Raw genomic sequence first — 21,959 nt, forward strand, 5'->3', positions numbered from 1 at the left:
TTTTTGCTCTCAAACTCAGTTTGCTTTAGGCCAATTTGATAGCTGAAAGCTCCCTGGAAAAAATACGGGATAGTTCTATTTGCTTAGGAAGTAGTAGCATGAAGCACAGTTTTCAGCAAAATTAGCAGTGCCTGTACCACTGGAGCCTATGTAGACAGGGCTTCCAAATGCCACACAGTGAGTTCTTAGTAAAACTGGGATGTGAAGTCTGTGGTTCCTGGATCCTGGCCTTGACCTCAGGTCATAAGACATGCAACATCTCAACTCTCAGCACTTCCAATAAGAGAAACCACAGATTATTATGAAACTATAGTGTAATGTTAAGTTCAGTACCTAGACTCAGAAAAATATCAGTAGGTTGATGCCACTGTTACGTCTGCACCACTGTTATGTGGCGCATTTGTAGCAGCACACCAGACACCTTTATTTGCCCCAGCTGCAACAAAACATGTCTCTCCCGCATCAGTCTCTACAGCCGCAGCAGGTGCTGCAACCTTGCAACAGCTTGACTTCATTGTCTCCTGAGACAGACAGATGCCTGCCAATATGTCTGCATATTGGGAAAACGTAATGTACATCTAAAGATGGCCTTAAGTGATGAAGTAATCAGTAGAAGAGACACATTTCAAGTAAGCAATTTGCTCAATAAGAACACACACATCACTTTTGTGCTTAAAACTGATCGGATCCAAATTTGGGGTGGGAGATAAAACCATGTGATTTCTAAGTCAGCAGGAAAAAGATTGCACATTGTTTTCCTCTTCCCTTAGAGGTGAGAAATTATGGGCAGACTTCATTGGGGTCAAATTTCTTTTTGGGTCAGAGAATATATTGGGTTTTTAGATTGGTCAGAGAATATATTGGGTTTTATAGAGATATATTGGCTTTTTTAATAATAATATAGGTGTTTTGTTTTTTTCCAGAGAACTGTATAATTAGAAGAGAACTTGTGCAGGTGTCGGATAAAACAATTCAGATTCAGATTATTCTGTTTTCCCAATTCCAGAGCCTCTGGAAATCCCTCATTCCAGAAGAGACAACCAGAGGGGCCAATTTATTTTCCTTCAACAACCAGGATCAGTTTTGCCCCGCCAAAATGAAGGAACATAAGGAGCTGGTTTATAGCAAGACAGACTCATTTATCCCTCTAGCTAAGTCCTGCAGTGGTTGAAGCAATGGCAGTACTTACCTGACCTCCCATCAGCAGCATTGCTGCAATTTGGCAGGAGGGAGAGGGGCTAGGCAGCAGTGCAGTGCCAACGCACTGGCCTGACTGCCAAATTGTCTCCGCTGATTCACTGGTTTTGCCACTGTCTTCTCCTCCCATCCTGTTTATGTTATAAACTGTAATCCTACCACATCTGGAGAGCACAGGTTTTCCCCTCTCCTTTTATACGAATTAATATTTTAGAAAAGAAGAAAAACCTATATATGCTAACACCTATGCCAAAAAATCGGTAAAGCTGGGATATCTGAGTTTAAAATAATTTACAGCCTAACCGGAAACACATTTGCTTAGATGTTAATTGCCTTAAAATTCCACTGCCTTTCCGACTGAAGGATTTCAGCCCAATTCTTGGAAGTCAGCTTAATATTAAAGCTTTAGTTTTAGGCTCTAAACAATAAATCAATAAAACACAGTTTTTAATATTCAGACTGAGGCCTGCGATCCCTCAAAAACTTTCCTGGGAATAAAGCCCAGTGAGCTCCATGGGCCTTACTTCTCAGCACACATGCACAGGTTTGCATTATAAACACCTGTATGGATTCCAACCAGTCAAAGGAAACACACAGATTGCAAACCCAAATGCTTTAGGCCTTGGGAAACACATTTTTGTATGGATATTTAATATTTTAAACCTGTCTATGGGAGATAATGTATTCATGCACAGCTCTGATCTGAAAACTAGGCCTTTGGGTTTCTGCGTAAGAACAGATAATGAAAAAGTTGACAGCTCCAACAGGAATTCCTATCTCGCAACTTGTATATCCTAATTAATACATTGGCAAAGCTTCAGAACGATGGCATACTGTATTTCCCCCTTCACTAAGAATGTGTCATTGGCTGCTTCTTCATTGTAGCTAGAAAACAACAACAAGCAATTTTAGGATTTCCTCCTTTCCTCTTAGCTTTCATTTCATTAAGCCGTCCTGTATAAATAAAAGATAAAATGCATCTCTTTATGTCAGGCAGCTGTTTGTGAGGATGTTGCGGCAGTTCTGCCTGGGTGGGTCCAAGGCACATAGCAGCCTGTAAAATGGCCGCAGGGCTTCCTCATGTCGCTACAGTGCTAGTGCAACAAAATGGAATGGTGGCTGTTGGCACTGGTGTGTTAGCAAAACCCCAATGTGGCAGTTTTGAGCAGCCTAATTATGCAGAAAATGATGCCAAGTTTGGGAGAGGGAGACCATGGCAGCTGGAGGAACCTTTGGTGATGCCTCACTTCCATGTTGGAGTCATTCTGTGAGAGCTGTCACACAAAGACAACAGGGGCAACTTGATGTTCAAAGGGACCCCCAGTTTATGCATGCCCTTCTTGAGACAAGAAAAAGAAGAAGAGGAGTTTGGATTTGATATCCCACTTTATCACTACCCGAAGGAGTCTCAAAGCGGCTAACATTCTCCTTTCCCTTCCTCCCCCACAACAAACACTCTGTGAGGTGAGTGAGGCTGAGAGACTTCAGAGAAGTGTGACTAGCCCAAGGTCACCCAGCAGCTGCATGTGGAGGAGCGGGGAATCGAACCCGGTTCACCAGATTATGAGTCCACCGCTCTTAACCACTACACCACACTGGCTCTCACAACAGCCACTGTGGCTTTGCTTGGATACTGATCTCCTCTGAGCCAGGAGTGGAGGACCTCTTTTAGTCCAAGGACCTTCCTGGGGCCACAGGCAAAAGCAGGTGGAGCGAAAGTGTAAATTTTACCTTGGTACAGCAAACTAGTTTCTACACCCCCCCCCCCCTGTCTTCCATCCAGACGAGCAAAGAGGCAGTTGCACAGTTCAACACATTCCAGTCAGGCAAAAACACTTGCGTGGCAAAATAGGGCCAGTGATATGAGCTTGGAGAGAGTAGGGAAGAGTTCCCAGGGCCTGATAAAGAGATCTGGAGGGCCACATTCCACCCCAGGCCTGAGTGAGGTTCCTCACTCCTGTCATGAGCCACCAACATCTATTCTTATAGTTCAGCTTGCAGACTTTAGGATTATAAAAGGGCTGATGAGAGTTTAATGGGCAGTGCCAGAGTTCCCAACCACTCATACAGACTCTATGTCTGTTGTCACATTCTGCCCAGGGTCTGGGGTTAAAGGTAGTGGTTGCAATTTTGCTCTTCTCGAGATACTGAATGAACACATCGATAAGGGGAGTGTGAGTTTTTGCTTTCCAGCAGGCAGCATCATTAAGTTTCTTTCTCCCCTTTTCTTACATGGCCTTTCAAGAATTACTTCTAATAGATATCGAAGAGATGTTTGACATTCTTCCCCCAATGTTTTTTTAATCATTATAGTAGAGGAGGAATCTAAACATAATGTCATATAAAATATTGATGCAACAAGATGAGAGTGTGAGAGAACACTGGTTCAATGATTTTTGGGGCGGCGGCGGGTGTGTGTGTGTGCTTTCCATGGACTTCTGGAAGGCCAGTGCTAGATATTAATGTGTGAACGAAAGGCTGGACAACATGAATGCTATGTAGCCAGCCTTTCAATGCTTCTCAAAATATTTAGCACAAGGAATTCGTATGTACGGGTTTCATCATACAAATGGACGTTTGCAGTCAATACTAAGACACATTAATGACATATACATACACTTTCTGTGTCACCATTTTATGATATTATATTTTACAGCCAGGATTCAAGCAGTCATGCAACTATTTCCAGATGTGGTAAGGGATGTTGGGCTTGTGTTTCTCAAAGTGTGTCTTTACAGTGCCTGCCACAAATCAAGTTTTTTTAAAAAAAGAGCTTTCAAAAATGTCATGATTTATTCAAAAAACGAAGAGTCTATGACATTGGATCCTAAGATAAATCAGCTTAAGACAGTGCAAGGGATGAAGTCCCTCCCCTCACAACCATCCCCTGAGCCCTGTTGGAAAGGTGGGGAGGAAGAATAACCATTGGACTTGGCTCCTAAGATACGTTAACAAAGTTTATGGGAGAAAAGTTCCCCCTATATCTGCAGCACTCCATTCTGCATTGACACACCAAAATGGCTTTTTCCCCTTTAAAGAGCACATACCTGGCTGGGCAGCAGTAATGGTGTTTTTCCAGCCCCAAGAAGGAAGAAAGGAGAGAGATCTCTCCCTTCTCTTGACCAGTGTGCTGCCAGGAAGAAATGCCCCAGTGACCCTTGGGAAATGTAGTTTTCCCAGCAGCAATTTCTTAACATGCACTTCCATGGAACAGAAACCGTGTTTTTTCTGTTATTTTCAAAGAAGCAGCTTGGATGATTTTCCAAGCCAAACTGACATGAGCTGGGAGAAAGTCACCCATGTCTCCTTATTATACTAAGAGTGAACAACAGTCTTGTAAATTGCCATAACATAAAGTCCCACTGTTTCATATGCTTACCTCTCCATTGAAGAAACAGAAAATAGTTGCCACAAGTAAACCCTAAGAAGAAGAAAAGAGAGAAAATTATTCAGACTCTTTCTTTATCTATGCCTTGGCTGCTTAGGGTGCAAAGTAATGATACAAAATTTAATGCCGCCTTCATTTCATGCTGTATAGTTGGACTCTAATGTAGCTAAAGAAAACTGTCCTACAATTATAGCTTCTCATTGTTGAAAGACAAAACAGTGATATCTGCTAGGTTATCTCCCCCTCACCCCCATATCAAAGCCAGCAATGGCATATCCTCAACTAAGAGAATCAAGAAAGTGGGCGTCTTTGTGTGAGAAACATACCCACTAAATGAGAGATGGAAATCCGTGGTACACTGGTTTTAAAAGCTGCTATGCATTCTCAAAAAGAAAAGAAAAAAGGACCAGAAGCACATCACGTATGTTCTTCTATGTGATTATCCAAGAACCCCTCCCCAAAAAGAACCATCGCATAACTGACCTAAGTGGGACGATTAAAAACTGTGTGGAAATGAATTATCAACCAAAAGTTTGGCGTATGGAGATCCGGAAAAGAATAAGGGCTTTTGGAATGGTGCAGCAATAAAAAGGGAGTCGCCATGTTGGCGGGTTCTGTCGAAAGACTGATGACTGAGGAGGAGGAAGCTATGGATTTGTTTTTATATGGGATTTCTGGCAGAACCTCCTCAGAAGACTGAGAAAGGGAGTGACAGACCTGTGAAGATTAACGAGTAGACGGCAAGAGTGTGTTTATTTATGGAAGTGATGAAAAGCAGCAGCCGTCTGAATATGACCCTTGGATGAATGGAAAAACCCACACAGGACTACAATTGGTTTCAATTCGCTTGTGGAGACTATCAGAGGTCACAAAGAAAAAGGAAAAATATATGAAAACATCAAGAGATGTGGAAAACAACAAGGAAGGATTGGATAGAATTGTGAACATCATTTGGGCAGATTTGTGGACATCAAAGCAGCAGCAACAAGATGATTGGATCCCTTTCGGAACTTGAAATATGGGCACCCCCAACAAAAATTTAAAATTTGGCTTTGTAATTTGGAATTAATGTGATTTGATTGGTCTGTTAATAAAAATTATTTTTTTTAAAAAAAGAAATACATCATGTATGACCCCTAAAAGACAAGCAGATCTATTGTGGCGTAAGCTTCCGTTTGTGCCAGTAGCAGCTTCACTCCTGATTTGGAGAGTATTTTTGTCATGAACACATTTGCATGAGGAATGGGTTAACCTCTCTCCCCAACCATCCTTAAGGACAGTAGGGTAGGGGCTGTAGTTCAGTGGTAGAGCACCTGCTTTGCATGCAGAAGGTCTCGGGTCCAATCCCGAGCAGCCCTGTGAGAAATCTTGGAGAGCTGCTGCCAAGCCAGTGTAGACAGTACTGAGCTAGATGGACCAGTAGTCTGACTCAGTATCAGGCAGCTTCCTATGTGTTCCTATGATCCTCATCCCCCTTGAAGCTCATATTTGAAAAGGACACCTCACAAGGCACACACAATAGTAAACTATGTTGTACTACCAAAATGTGTAGTACAAGGCAATTCAATCCATGTGGCCTTGGGAAGTAAATCTTATTGTGTTCAATTGAGTATTTACAGGTGTTCATCAGACTGCAGACAGATATACTTTTCCAACACCAAAACGCAGGTTTTTCTCATTTGTGCCCCTATCCTCTCTAACGAAAGACACTTTGGGTCACACAATTTCTTCCTTTCCTGCTCTTATCCCTCTAAATTCTCTTCTCATTTGCAGTTATATAGCCATATTGTCTTTCACAAGAGGATAACGGGGATCATGGCTTAAAGACAACGAGTTTGCTCAGATGGCCTTGAAATTAGATTTTAGTTAACAGTTCTGTAGAGGAGTTTGTCTGAGGTGAGAAAAGGAGCCTGATGTGGAGGGCAAAATGTGTCCAAAAGTGATGTTATTTCTACAAGACAGAAGGGAACAGCAGTAAATGGGTTATAAATATGCATGCACAGTAAAGAACCTTGCCATTGTACATTGTACAAAAAGGTGAAGAGAGGCCTCTGTTTATGAATTGTTTAAAAAGGGTGAAATGGCATGGAATTTAGATCTGTAAATGCTTGACAGTTTGACCTTGACACTACTGTCCTCCTTGCTTAATTGGTAATTATATTGCAGATATTTGGTGGCTATATTATATTAAGATATTAAGAAAGATGGTGCAAAAATGCCAGACCACCCACAGAGAGAAATACAGGGTGAGTCCTTTAAAAGAGGCCCCGTGGATATGGACTACACATGTTTAACGGGGCCTCTTTTAAAAGACTCACCCTGTGGCTAAACAGTTCCCATGATCTGACCGCTGAACACATTTCAACTTCATTTACCCCACGACAAAGCAGTGCTTTTCAACAGTAAGTTGTTGTCAGACTCCCACATTATGTTACAGCTATGTTGCAGTAAATCTGCAGTCGGGACTCACACATATCTAGGGAATGACTTGTCACCATTTTCATTAGCGAAAAACCACATTCAGATGCTAATATGCCCCTAGGGGGCAGCGGTAGAGGAAGCCTCTCAGGCACCTGGGGCAAACTGCCCATAGGGGCGGGGCAAGCGGCACCCATAGAGAAGGGCCATCTCTATGGGCGCCGCGCCACATTGTGCCCCCGTCCCGTCCACGCTCTCCACCCACTGCCTCCCCCCCAGCTGTAGGGCAGCTGAGGCCCTGGGGCGCACCATGCCCTTACGGAGGGACGAGGCGCAGCGCAGGGCCTCAGCTGCTCTACAGCTGGGGGGAGGCAGTGGGCAGCCAGCACAGAGCCTGCGGGTGCCTGAGATGCGTGGCTCAGGCGCACTGCAGGCCCTGCGGTGAGTACTGCCCGCCATTTTGTCACTCCCATCAAGGTGACACCCGGGGTGAGCCACCCCCCCGCACCCTTCCTACGCCCCTGCCTAGGGCAGAATTGGGATTGTGAGCACCCAACTTCCATGCATGCACTAACATCCACATTATAATGGAATTATTGCAGCACATGCAATCCCTTTTCCGCCAAGGTTTGTTGCTCATTCAGTGATAAACTATGGTGTGTCATTACATTTGGCTTGGACTAAAATATATGAAATGTTCTGAATGTTCTAAACCACCATATAAAGACTGTGCCTTATTACTTAGTTTAAGTTGCCCAGCTTGTATTGCATTTCACTTATTTAAGTCAATAAATTGCTAATAAATCCTAATTAACAAGGATTTAATTCATTAATATATAAATTTGTTTGGGAATGGGCCATGGCTCAGTAGTAGTGTACATGCTTTGCAGGTGGAAAGTTCCAGGATCAATCCCTGGCATCTCAGGTAGCAAGCAGAAGCGGCTTGCCAGCCAGGCAGATCTTTCTCATCTCCTCCTCTCAGAGGTAGCTTGCCAGGTGAGACCAAGCTGCTTATGTTGGCTTCGCAGCAGGTAGATCACTGTTGCTCATCTGAAGGGGGAGGAATGAGCTGGTGTAGAGTTTGCAGCAGTACAAACACCTGCATAGCCAATCTGGCACTCCTGCTGGTGCGTTTGCACCATGCTGACTTCCCTGTTGCCCCTCCCAATAACCAGTAGTGACCCACCTGCTGTGAAGCTAGCATAAGCAGCTCGGTCTCACCTGATGAGCTGCTTCTGACAGTAGCTGAGGAGAAAGATGTCTAATTAAGCAATAGTAGGCTAGACGGACAAATAGTCTGGCCTGTTACAAAGGCAGCTTCCTGTGCCTTAATTAATATATACTATTATTTATCTGTAATGTAATCTAAATGAAGAAACAGGGTTGGGCGAATCTGTTAATTTTGATTTCTCTCAAGTGTCCTGTTTTTCCAAACTTGAGTTCAGTCTCCCACATTTCTATATCTGTATCTAATTAAATACCTGTCTCTGAATAATGTAGCACTTCACTTACTTTGTTTTTGCTTATTCTTGTTAAGTACCACCTGTGTAACTGCAAATAGATGGAGCAATCTATTTCCAACCCACACCAATTTCACATGTTTGTTCATTTGTATGTTCTATTCAGTTTCTACAGTAATCATGTTTTTTAAAAAAAAATATCCTGCACAAATAAATTCTATTTTATCACAAAATACTAATGAAGTGCATATTTTATCTCAATAGATGTGTTTCTAAATGTGTTTTATCTTAAAATATGCATTTTTCAAAAACCACATTATGGGGACCATTTTTCAAGGAAGAATTTTGTATCACAAAATACAGAGAAGGGCAGAATCCGAAGGAGAATTATGTTCCCATCTGCACACACATCAGGGAGGTAGAGATCTGGTCAGTTTGCATCAAGATTAACAAAAACAGAACTCCTCAAGCCTCCTAATGCGGAGCTATAGGATTTGAACTGGGTAAAGAGAGGTGGATCTCAGACCACTTTGTTTTTACCACTTATTTTTAAGCTGCCCACTTTCTTCATATGGCAATTTTGCCCCATTTGTTGCAACAAAACTAGTTCATGCTACTAAAGCATTTATGAGCTTACTGAACAGTGAGACAGGATCCTCATCAAATGCTCTGACTGAAACTGCTATGTGATAAGGACAATCTCATAAAGAGGGCAAATGATGTAAAGAGCTAGAGATGAATTGACTCTCATAGTTCAGAGCCACTTCTAGTATGGGAAACCTGGTAGGGGATACTTCATGGTGTTATTTTCCAGATGAGGATGTTATTCTGCAGAGCAAACGCTATTACATTTCTAAATGGCAACAGGCAGTCTCTATTTCAGCCCCTTGTAGCTTCTTTGTTAACTCGGGAGACCATCAGGATAGCAAGTTACAAGCGATTCCCTTTAATTCAATGGGTTGTTTTTTTTGGGGGGGGTATGTTGTTTTCATTAAGATAGGTATTTTTGCGTGCGCTTTGACTTAATACTTGGTGTGCATTGCTTGGTTGATGAACTGCACCACAAAATTCAGAGAAGTACACATTGAAAAGGGATGCTTATGATTCAGTTCACATGACGGTTCAAGCAAATGCAAATTGGGTAGATATCCGAACAAATTTCTCCCCCATTTTTACATACCTAACTAAAAAAATAACAACCACAACATAAAAACCATAGTGTTACCAGACCCATACCTGGTAATGCATTAATATATGCATGATGTAATCATATACTTCGCCCGCAAGCTTGTTTTCTGGCCTCCATGGAATAATGACAAACTGAATTCCTAATAAGGGCACCAGGATTAAAGTGGCTCTGACAGCTTTCATGTACATGTTGGACTCGGCACGATGAGTGTCTCTTAGCTTGGTTACTAGAACTCGCACAATGTTAAGCAAAAAGAAAAAATTGACCTGTAAGAACAAATGCTTTATTAATCAACCATCATTTTAGATTTATTTTATGTACAAAAAACCAGAACTTGTAAAACATTAAAATATCACGCACACACATATTTTGTTTCCACAGACATTTTGGAACGAGATCAATTGAAATTGCATTACATGAAAACGGTGCATAACTCATATCACTGATATGTAAAATTAAATGGATTCAAACATGAAGATGACCCTCTGGAACTTTGTAAAAATAAATAGTATGACTAGAGCTGGGAGCAAGGGAAAATAACATGGACCAATGGTCCAGTTTCCTAGGTCACATATTTTAGGACTCGGCAAATTGTATTCTCAGGACCAGACTGAGTTTATGGCCTGTAAGATATTATCTGCATCCCTAAACTGGATGCTCCCTAATCCCTGTCGACTGATCCCTGGGGAATAGCCAACAGGAGCAGTAGAACATCTGGTTCAGTATGAATCCTCCTTGGTTGGATGAAGGTGGAAAACTTTGCCGACTGTCCAAATGCAGGTAATGTAGAAATAACGACTGAGTGTATTTAGCAGGGGATAGTCCCCAGTCAAAGAGGCCAAAGGCCTTCTGGTGCCTTCCAGAAGACGGACTACAAATCCCATAACACCTGTCCACTGGCTATGGTGGCTGGGTTGACTGAAATTGTAGTTCTAGGTATCTGGGGAGCACAAGGCTGAGGAAGGCTGCAGTAGAGACATCTGGAGAAGAAAACCATGTAGAGGCAGGTGCTTTGCCACCCGCTGTCTGTTCCTCTATTACACCATCTCCAATATTCAGGAGGAATAAATTGTTCTCGTTTTTCCTGTATTTTTTTTTTAAAATAACACTGTTTAAAAATGTTCCTTTCCCTGCTCCACACCATGTTATCTGAAGTGTCTTTCTGAAGCTTAGCTTTCTGCTAAAAGTGCCACACTTAATCACAGCTACATTAGAAACTAAAACACATATATAGAAACCAGAGAACAAATGTACACCTTTTCCCCTTTCAGCATTGAAACAATGCTTAGGCATGTGCGCGCGCTGTGGGGGTGATTATAATTTTATAGTCTTTAAGTTGCTGAGGAATGCTCGTAATTGGTGCTCATTCAAAAAAACCTGCCACCTTAGGGCCAAACTACTTCTGACTCTAGAAATGTCATTTGCAGTTGAGTAACTTCATTTTCTAACATTAATTAGCGGGGTGTGTGGTGCAATTGGGGGGAATCAGGACAACAGTTCATGGGAAAGAAGGCGCAAGCTTTCTGGTGTAATTGTTCCAACTAAAATTACTCTCTGCTATTTGACATGGGATGGTTGCTCCCCCAGCACCAAAAATTCCTTTTCAAACAGCTACACATTTAGTCCCTAAGCGCCTTACAGGGGAAGGGCTATAGCTCAGTGACAGAGGACCTGTTTTGCATGCAGAAGGCCCAGGTTCAATCCTCAGCATCGGCTGGGAGAGACTCCCTGTTTGAAATCCTGGAAAAACCCACTGTTGGTTAACGTAGATCAGGCATCTTCAGTTTTTTTCAGGACTCACTCATAATCCAAATATGTACTTGAGGACTCATTTCTTAATCTTTTACCATATACTGGTGGTAGTGCTCCTGCTGTGACCCACCTTGGATCAGGCTGTGATCCACTGGGTCCAACCCATCAGCTGAAGACCAGTGGTGTGGAGAGAACTGAGCAAGAAGGACAAAAAGGTCTGTGCCCCTATATAAAGGCAGAATTATTGGTTTGCTTTTGTTTTAAAAACAGGTGCTTAAACTGTCTATTTTGATGACAAAGCACGTGAGCTTTGTCATCAAGGTAATGGTAAAGGACCCCTGGACGGTGAAGTCCAGTCAAAGGCAGCTATGGGGTTGTGGTGCTCATCTCGCTTTCAGGCCGAGGGAGCCGGCGTTTGTCCACAGACAGCTTTCCGGGTCATGTGGCCAGCATGACTAAACGGCTACTGGCGCAACAGAACACCGTGACAGAAGCCAGAGCATATGGAAACACCATTTACCTTCCCGCCAGAGCAGTACCTATTTATCTACTGGTAGGCTTTCAAACTGCTAGGTTGGCAGAAGCTGGGACAGAGCAACAGGAGCTCACTTCATCACAGAGATTCGAACCGCCGACCTTCCGATCAGCAAGCCCAAGAGGCTCAGTGGTTTAGACCACAGATCCACCCTGACCCAGAATGCACTCCTTTTCTGGACAGGGGCTCTGTACTGGTTTCCTGCTTAAAATCCCCTTGCCCCATTTGTTCCAAGTATGCAGTTTTACAGCAAATGGTTCATACAGGGGGCAAACAGCAGATACCCATTGGGATCACAACCTGAATCAGGGCCCTGTACTGGTTTTGTGAGCTCAGTTCCTCAGATTGCTTAAGCCGAAATCATATGATTCTGGAAGCAACACAGACACTGCACCAATTAAGAAAAGACATGTCTGCTTTGAGCCCAAGTACCATTATCTCTCCTTCAGTGGCTTCTGAGCTCATAGCCAATGTATTTTTGGAAAGGCAGCGCTGTAATGAGCAAGCCAGATAGTAAAGGAGAGGATTTGAAGCCAGCAATCATCACACCTGTTTTTTTCCTTTCTTTCGTTTCTTTTCTGAGAGTGATTAGAGATCCTTTTAAAAAAGATGATGGGCTTTACTTTGCAGAGTAACCAAAGCATAAAGCTTGGGCGTAGTGGTGGTGGAGTTCAGAAATAGGAAAAGGTTTGCACATCATCAGCCAACCTTGGCCTTTAGGATCCCAGAGCGGAGGGGGAAAAAACCAGACTGCTGCAATAAATCTTGAGCTGGTTGTGGTTCTCGAGAGGCCAGAGGGCATGCAAAGTATTCCCATCCAGATGATAAAATTTAGTATGGCATTAAGCACAGCAGCCCTCTTTCACAGACCGTTACACAGAAAACGATCATGTGTCGTTTCCATTCTGGGTAAATGAATTGAGTCATTGAAGCCTGACTACCATAAGCAACCTACTATTTCTCCAAATATTTTTTGTTTTTGTTTTATTGTTTTAAAAGGGCATCAAAACTCTGTCGGAAAACTGAAAACTAAATTAACTTTGTGAAGACAGACTGAGGCTACTTCCATTGCCATTTCCGCCTTACTCATCGCCAGAGTATTTCTGCTTATGATGCACATGTCTGCAGGCAAAAGCTAAATACCAGGTCATCCCGTTTTGAACCTTCTGGGGTGTCAACATGCTGATTTTACACAGGTTATGTATATAAAGCTGTGGGGAAGGTGCTTTGCATGTAGAAGGTCCCAGGTTCAATCCTCAGCAGGAGAGATTCCCTGCCTGAAAATCTGGAGAGCTCTTGCCAGTTTGTGTAGACTGTGCTAAGAGAGATGGTCTGACTTGGCCAGTCTTGCCAGTTGCAATCCTATTAGAAACAGCTATCAAAATCTAGGCAGGAAACAATACACAGGCATGGAACAGCTTCAGGATTCGTGGTAGCCCGTTCAAGAGCTTTGCTTGGCGGTAGCAGCTACGATCCATATTAAGGCCGGCCATTCCTGCCTTATGCTTGGGTGGTGAGCTTTCGTGGAAGGTCCTATGGGAATAGTGCACCCCCCCAATTTTGTATACCACCATTTTATTTCTGTGTTGGACGCCATTCTTTCTCTTTTTCAGTTGAATTAGCTGTTGAATTAGGTTACCTTTTTTGTATTGTTTTTAGATAATACGGTATAGATTTCTTTTCTCCATTGACTTTGGGCAGTATTCAACTTACTAATGCTTTGCATTAGTGCACATCTTAGCACTAGTGCAAGGGGATTTCCTCCCTCTCCTCGCTCCTGTGTGCCCCACACCACCCCCAAATCCTCTTCGGAACAGATTTAGTGGGTGTGTTGGGGGAGGAGATGGGGGAGAAGATTGTGTTGCTCAAGGAGAAATCTTTTCAATGATGGAACCTCAGTCTTAGCGGCACACTGAGTACAACTCAGTCTGGTTATTTTTAGGGAGTATGTTTTCTGAATGGGTGGCACTGTGGGTTAAACCACAGAGCTTAGGACTTGCTGATCAGAAGGTCTGCGGTTCGAATCCCTGCAACGGGGTGAGCTCCCATTGCTCAGTCCCTGCTCCTGCCAACCTAGCAGTTCGAAAGCACGTCAAAGTGCAAGTAGATAAATAGGTACCGCTCCAGTGGGAAGGTAAACGGCGTTTCTGTGTGCTGCTCATGACCCGGAAGCTGTACGCTGGCTCCCTCGGCCAATAAAACGAGATGAGCGCCGCAACCCCAGAGTTGGCCACGACTGGACCTAATGGTCAGGGGTCCCTTTACCTTTATGTTTTCTGAACTCTTATATTTATTATTGTTCATTTGGTTGTGAGACACTTTGGGCACATTTTTTTTTAATATTAAATTTATTTTCTATCACTTTTGGAGACTTGGGTTAGATGGTTTTGAACCTTGAGTCTGTCTTGTATTATAGTGCTGGTTTTATGTCTGTGTTCTGTTATTGACATCATACTATTACTTCTATTTTGTTATGTGATTTTTAATTATGTGGTTTATTTATTCTTATGTTAAATTTCTTTAAGATTATTTTGAAGTGATGAAAAATGGCATATAAACACATTAAATAGAGTTGTTCACACAGGGCCTAATTCCCCAAATTTCAAAAGGAAAGCTTCTGGGTTCCTGAGGGCAGCCAATATGCTACTTGAAGCAGCAACAAAGCTTTCTCCCTCTGCTAGTTAGGGGGTGGGGAAGGGTGGGGGAGGAAATAACAATTTCATTTTTAAACGTAAGAGACCCACTCCCAGCTGGAAGTTCCTTAGTTCCTTCCCTGTCTCCTGAATATTAATCCAGTCTCTGAGATGACTTTTGCATCATTTGAAAGGACCAAAAACCACTGGGGTTAAAATATGTTGGCCTAATGTTATAGCTATATAACCACATAATCAATACAATCATGTTCCTGAAACCATGTCTGGCATATTGAGAAGCTCCCTGCTGCCATCCGTGCTTTCCAGGTATCTGGAGTCAACCAGGAACTAAAAATATCCCAAAATAATGAGTCAGCTCCTTCAAAAGATCACATGGGGCCAATTAAGAAGAAGACAAAGACGTATCAAACTGCAAGGATAATAAAAGGAGCTGAAGGAAGAACACATAAGAAAAAGCTGAGAAAGGCATGTAAATTCAGCCAAGGAGGAAGGAGGAAGGTGGTGGGGTGAAGAGGAGACAAAGCATGATTATACAGAAAGGAAGGAAAGGAAACACTTGCTCATATTATGCTCAAGACAACGTGCAGAGAGTTGAGGCCTGCCACAAAAACTGTTTCTTTACACAGTTCCATTTCCATCTTTGCATGGATTGCGTTAGGAACACAGGAAGTGGCCTTATATTAGAAAACCTAGCTCAAATCTAGCTGTACATCAGGGGCAGCCAAGGTGTTGTTGCACTACAACTCCCATCAGCCCCTGCCAGCAGAGGCAACAGCCAGGAATGATGGGAGCTGTAGTCCAATACAGTCATACCTCAGGTTACAGACGCTTCAGGTTGTGTGATTTCGGGTTGCGCACCGCACCGAACCCGGAAGTACCAGAACAGGTTACTTCTGGGTTTCGGCACTCACGCATGTGCAGAAGCGCCAAATTGCAACCCGTGCGTGCTGCAGGTTGCGAACATGCCTCCCACACGGATCACGTTTGCAACCCAAGCATCCACTGTATCTGGAGCACACCATGTTGGCTATCTCTGCTTTAAAATGACTAGCTGTGGCTCTCCAGGACTTCAGACAGGTGTCCTACCTGGCCCTACCCAGACATTTAACTAAGTGAGCAGTGGTGGGAACAAGTTTGCACATGCCTGACCTCTACATGTTTTTTTGAAGGTCTTAAAAGACATCCCCCACATGAAAACAGCTGCACGTACATAGGGTAGCCCCCACTGTTTTCAATGGGGGCTTACACTCAGCTAAGTGTGCGCAGGCTTATAGTCTCAGAATGCAACCCTATGCACTTACTTCCAAGTAAGCATCCATAGGGTTGCAATGCATCTTCTGATTCTAACCAGGTTTGCTCAGAAATAGTTTTACATTACTGTGTTACTTTAAAATTTAAATAATCTTAAATTATTGCTATTAGCGGTGTTGGGTGCCATGCAGAAAAGGGGGATAAAAATACTAAGTCATAACTGTAATCATTAATAAGATCATTAATAAAATAAAAATAAGAAAAAAATAACAGGTTGTATTCAATGTTAGTCTGATTCAGAGCAGACCAACTGAAATTAATGGCCATGGCTAATTTAGGCCTATTAATTTCAGTGGGTCCACTCTGAGTACCATTTACTTGGATTTAGATACTGTATTGGCCCGAATATAAGCCACACTTTTTCCCAATTTCCAATCATGAAAAGTTAAAGTGTGGCTTATATTTGTGACCTTACGCTGCCGGCAAAGCAGCCCCACCCCCCAGGAAGCAGCCTGGAAGTGTGGGGCCGAAGGGGCCACCAAATTTTAAAGATGCAACTTATTTGTGGGTGCAGCTTATATCCGGGCCAATATGGTAATAATAATAATAATAATAATAATAATAATAATAATAATACAGTGCTCTTAATGCAATAGGAAATGATTTTCTCACCAATAAAGCTGCCATCACAGGCCCATGAACAACATACAACAAGTGAGTGTCCACACTAATCCAGCAACTGGAAGGAGAGAGAAATTTTTTTACTAAAAGAGCAAAATTGCTTTGTTTTTATAAAGAAATGCTAAGTAAACTATAAAGAACAAACATGATACTTACTTATCGTTGAAGTATTTGGTTCTTGCCACAGCATGAATTGATGCCGGCACTAAAGGAAACCCTAGAATAGATAATTATATGCATCACATTTCAGTTTTTGTAATGCAATCTATGTTAGGCTGAAAAAACCGTATGAAAATCATAAAGAAATGTGAATTAGAGAGTAACAAGCCTATCTCTGTCCGTAAAGTGCAGAAAGAATGTTCCCACAAGACAGTTACTACATATGAAGGCCTTAAAGCGTGAGGAACCTGCAGCTTTCCAGATCTTGTTGGTTCTTACTAAAGGGAGAGAAGCACAGCAAGAGACTTCCCCCAAAGAATCCTGGGAAATATGGTTTACCCCACCACATGCTACAATTCCCAGCACATTATAGTTCCCAGCATTGTTTGTGCTTTAAATGTATGTTGCGCATGCAGTCAGGGTAACTTGACCACTGACTGTAAATACAGTGGTGCCCTGCAAGACGAATGCCTCGCAAGACGAAAAACCCGCTAGACGAAAGGGCTTTCCATTTTTCGATGCGCTTCACAAGACGAATTTCCCTATGGGCTTGCTTCGCAAAACGAAAAAGTCTTGCGAGTCTTGCGATTTTTTCCGCTCCCCCCCTTTTCTAAGCTGCTAAGATGCTAATAGCCTTTTAGCTGCTAAGCCACTAAGCCTTTAATAGCCGCTAAACCGCTAATAGCGCTAATCCGCTAATAGGGTTGCTTCGCAAGACGAAAAAACCGCTAGACGAAGAGACTCGCGGAACGGATTAATTTCGTCTTGCAAGGCACCACTGTATATTCCTTACTCTGGCTGTACAAAAGAACCTTTACAAGCGAGTCTTGTAATGAATATGCCTTGTCAGTGCAAGAGATGTTAGCGCTGCTGGCTGAGGCAAGCCATGGAGTTAAGGCTGACAAGCACATACATACAGTTATTTTTCCAAAGCATTTTCTTTTAACACTGCCCTGACAAGCTTGCCCCTGTCAAATTAAGTACAGGCTCAGGGTGTCTGAAGGAGTGAAAAGTTTTTGCACTCAAACCATTGCTCTGGTTGAGGTAAGCCTCCAAAAATGCTGAAATAACTAAAAATAAATAAATGTCAGGGAATTCAGTTGGAGGGCCTGCTTACAGATATTGATTATGCTAACATTCGGGGGGTGAGGTGTAGTGGAGCATGGAATACTTTCTTTGGTTATTGATTTCCTTCTGTTTTTTTAAAAAAATAAAACACTGCCATTTTAAAGCAAACTGCTGTCACTCATTTTAAGAGCTATTCTTTTCTATAATAATGTTCAGAGCCATATGCCTCTAAATACCGTATTGGCCTGAATATAAGCCTCACATTCCCCCCCTCCAAATTCTGACCATGAAAAGTTAAAGTGTGGCTTATATTCGCGACCTTATGATATGCAGCCAGGAGCATGGGGAAAACAGCGCCAGGAGTGCAGCAAAGCGGCGCCTGTCCTCTCCCCCAAGGCCAGGAAGGGAGAGAGCGAGGAAGGGGAAACACAGCGCAGCTCCCCCTCCCCATGCCCAGTGTGCAGCCAGGAGCAGCAAGGAATGGAGTGGCTTAAATTCAGGTATTTTCTCTCCCCCCCCCATCAATTTTAAAGGTGTGGCTTATATTCAGGTGTGGCTTACCGGTATATTCAGGCCAATACGGTAGATTGGCAAAGTCTTCTACACTTTGAAAGCATGCTCCCTGCCTCAAATGGTTTCCAAGGCAAAAGGCTAGTGCTGCAAGTATACATGTGCTTCATAGGACTTTAGTCCTTTGAAGAAAGTGTTGCTGTTTAGGTTTTCTGACATTCAACATAGAGCACAAAGCCGACTATGGAATTCGCTACTGCAAGACGTAGTGATGATGACCACCAACTGAGATGCCTTTAAAAGGAGATTTGACAAATTAGGAAGGACAGGGCTACCAGTAGCTACTAATTATGATGGCTTCAGTTCTGAGGGTGGTTTACCTCTGTAAAGCAGCCACTGGGGCGTAGGAGAGAGGAGATTGCTGTTGGACTAATAGTTCGACCTTTGGTTTGATTCAACAGGGTTCTTTTGCTTTTATTTACATGAATACAGTTGACTTGGTCCCGCTTTGTTTTAACTAACAAGTCAGAACAAACCACCGTCCCTGGGTTTGCATGACTCGAGAAACTGGTTCCTTCGAAATCGAAGGCCAAAGCTTCTAATCACCTCCTGTCATTTGTAAAGGAGGAGGAGCTGGAAGCGTGTGAATCCAAGGCTGCTGTGTGCTTGTCTCCATAACGCTAAACCATGGTTTGGCATAACTTCTCAGCCGAATCTATGCCTTCTCGTATTCTTCAGGTTTAAGCAATAAGCACTGCTCTATTTTTGCTGTAACTGAAAATAAATTCATCGGTATTGGCAACAGTAACTGGGCTGATTGGAGGATAAAGACAGAAAATGATTCTGAGAGTGCAATTTTATACACGTCTACTCTGAGATGAGTTGGACTTACTCCTAGGTAAGCATATAAAGGACTGGAGTCTAATTTCACATTTCAAAAAACCACGGGCGGAGTAACTTTTTTACACTTCGTTTTTGTTAGCATATAAACATTTCAAAACTAGAATGTGCTTTCGATAAAAAACCAATACGTAGTTGAGTTATGTGGATTTTGGGTGAAGGCTTGCAAATGATTTCAAAACTTATCCAAACATCAGCATTCTGGTGTGTTAATGTCTGTGATATGTCATTACTGCTGATGATGTTGGAGCGACTTTTGAAAGTTTTATGGAAACAATCTGTATTCAGATTGCTTGAATAAAAACAAGATCATTCTTCTTGCAAGCAGTTCTAATTTCAGCCTCAGATAACACTGATAACTCTTGCTTTCTTGCTCCACCTGAGTGGTTTTACATCTACTGAAGTGAAATTGTAATGTGCAAAGCTGTCAGTATGACAAAGGCAAAACAGGCAATGGTTTGTCTTCCATGGAAGTATGGCAGGAATCAGTTTTGCATTTTTTAACAGCTCTCCTTAATAAAATTCAGATAGTTCATTTAGTCATCTCCCGATTAGCATTCTCATGGATATTGATTCATGTTAAAATACATGCAGGGTTGGCATATTACCACAATGCACCAAATATAAGATTAAGCCAGCTACTGTCTCAAGGTTTTTAGTCAAATATATCTGACCCAATGTCAAAATAAATATTTTGGGCATACTATGCAATTTGGCCCACTTACTGAGATGCACAATCCATTTGCTCTAACATTTTTGCTAAGCTGATTCCAGTTGGTTCACATGGGGCATAACATGCTATGGGAGGGAGTTACTATAGCTGGAAGCTGTGGTAGCCTCTAGGAGATAATTCTTCTGACAATCTGTCTAACAAGCAATTCATCTAATGCAAAGGCTTTCCTTGAACACCACTGTTCCCACCTCAAGCCATCCTAGGCACCATTTCTGGGAATAGCATGCAGGGGTCATTTAAAAAGGCCAAGGGAATCATTGCTCCTCATGCTTCAAAACCAGGCGTGATTATTTCTCAGGGGCCCCTATATTTCTGGCCAGCTCACTGGTTCTGCACACTGAGTGATCACGGTTATAAAGTATGCAGATTGCAAGAAGAAAACCCTTCTGGAGTAAGGAAAAGAAGATAAGTTAGCAACTGCTTTATTGAGAAATGGGATTTATTTGTTGGTGCAATAAAACGCAATGTATTGTTGAACTATAATCACCGCTAGGAACACTGCGATTAACAAAACACAAGACCTGGCTTTAGCATTTCCCTTCCTTTTTCTATGTGTTTATCTGTAGGTGTGTGTATTTGTAAATATATTGTAAAATATTATTATTATTATATAAATAAATTAATGATTTTATGCAAGCACAAATTTTCAAACTGTGGTGTGTGTAAAGGTCCTGCTTAAAGGACACATACTTTTAAGCCCAGGTGCCTTAACTTCCAATTTCTGTGGGAGGCTTTTGTACCAGTAAATTTGGAAGTGTCTTATGTCTTCTCTTAAATCAAATATTTTTCAAAGTAGAATATCAGTACTATGTTTTGTGATTCATCAGGAGCACTGCCTAAGACTTAACAGAAAAAACCCAAAACCTTGCTCCCTCTGCAAGGCCGTCACCAGCTGGCCTAGGGGCCCTCACACTTCCAGCCACTAGAAACCAGAAGAAAGAAGAACAGAAGAAAGTAAAGAACAGGAAGGGGAGGAAATGCCACATACCCCAACCCAAGAGGTAATACCAGTGCAGACGCTGCTCTTCAGCAAATACTGCCACCACAATGAGAGTATGAAGATAAATGCCTTCACAAAGCATCCAGAAGTAGTTACAGCCCATCATGTATTGGTGGAAAAACTGAAGCACTTTGCAGCTTACCTGTCAGACAAACAGAAAAGCATTAAACTGTAGACAGACAACCATATGAATGCCATAGGTAAGCAAGCAAACAAAATTATCGGTGCTAAGATCCAAAAGGATTTTCCATGCCTGGTGTTTGTTGGAATCTTTCAACAACTGCCACGGACTGTGAGCTACAAATAAATCAGATATATTGAGTACATGGACCTCCTAAATCATCAGGCACAACGAGCCAAAATTCCAAAAGCTACTACCAACAACTCACACTTTAGAATTTTTTCCCTTCACTCTGAAGTTCTGCAGAGCTAACAAATAAGTAGACCTTGAGGCCAGCTAAAGTGCTGGAGAGATGCTAGCTGGATCCTTCAAAGGTCACGTTGACCTGCCTTTCCTGACCCTTCCTCTTGTAATTATAAACATTAAGTGGTGCTCTGCTTCTAAAAGCTAGAATTGATTTCCAAAGTTAGGTATGACTGTTTTGGAGAAATGGACTAGTTATCAAAAGGAAACTCTCACGAGACCTCAGGATCCTGTTTAAAATATGAAGTAGGGGAAACTGAGTATGGGGAAAAGTGCATCAATAATCAGGCTCTATACATTTTGGAATAAGGCTGGATGGGCATTCTCAGCCTGAAACTTCCAAGCTGATATGAGCCATGAAAACCTACTTTTCACAAATGAAGCACTGAGACAAAAGAATTGCATGTAAGAAGAAAGCAAATATCTGCATGTTCCTTATGTACCAGCCAAAATGTAAGGTCCCTAAATCTTCCACAGACTGTTTTCCTAAAGCATTGGTCAATATGTTCTATGACTTGTCCTTTGTATACTGAATGTGTCTCTCAGCTGGTGTTCAAGACACCCTCTTCATGTTCTTATTGATCATAGCCTGTTGAGCACTGCGGTGACTGACAGACACACAGAGCTCTGTACATACTGC

At 42.4% G+C, this 21,959-nt stretch overlaps 1 protein-coding gene across 5 annotated transcripts in view; it reads right to left on the reverse strand.

Annotated features, from left to right (window-relative positions):
* Positions 1-21,959, reverse strand: part of CALCR (calcitonin receptor) — a 151,973-nt gene that overhangs the window by 12,083 nt on the left and 117,931 nt on the right. For all 5 annotated transcript variants that reach the window (XM_083467683.1, XM_083467682.1, XM_083467684.1 and 2 more), the window contains 5 exons: positions 20,884-21,037; positions 16,682-16,742; positions 16,517-16,583; positions 9,700-9,918; positions 4,577-4,618 (listed from right to left, as the gene is read on the reverse strand). In XM_083467683.1, the coding sequence (XP_083323809.1) occupies positions 4,577-4,618; positions 9,700-9,918; positions 16,517-16,583; positions 16,682-16,742; positions 20,884-21,037 (543 nt within the window). The remainder of the gene's footprint in view (positions 1-4,576; positions 4,619-9,699; positions 9,919-16,516; positions 16,584-16,681; positions 16,743-20,883; positions 21,038-21,959) is intronic.

The sequence above is a fragment of the Podarcis liolepis genome (assembly GCF_965112155.1).
Source record: "Podarcis liolepis genome assembly, chromosome: 12".
NCBI lineage: Eukaryota > Metazoa > Chordata > Lepidosauria > Squamata > Lacertidae > Podarcis > Podarcis liolepis.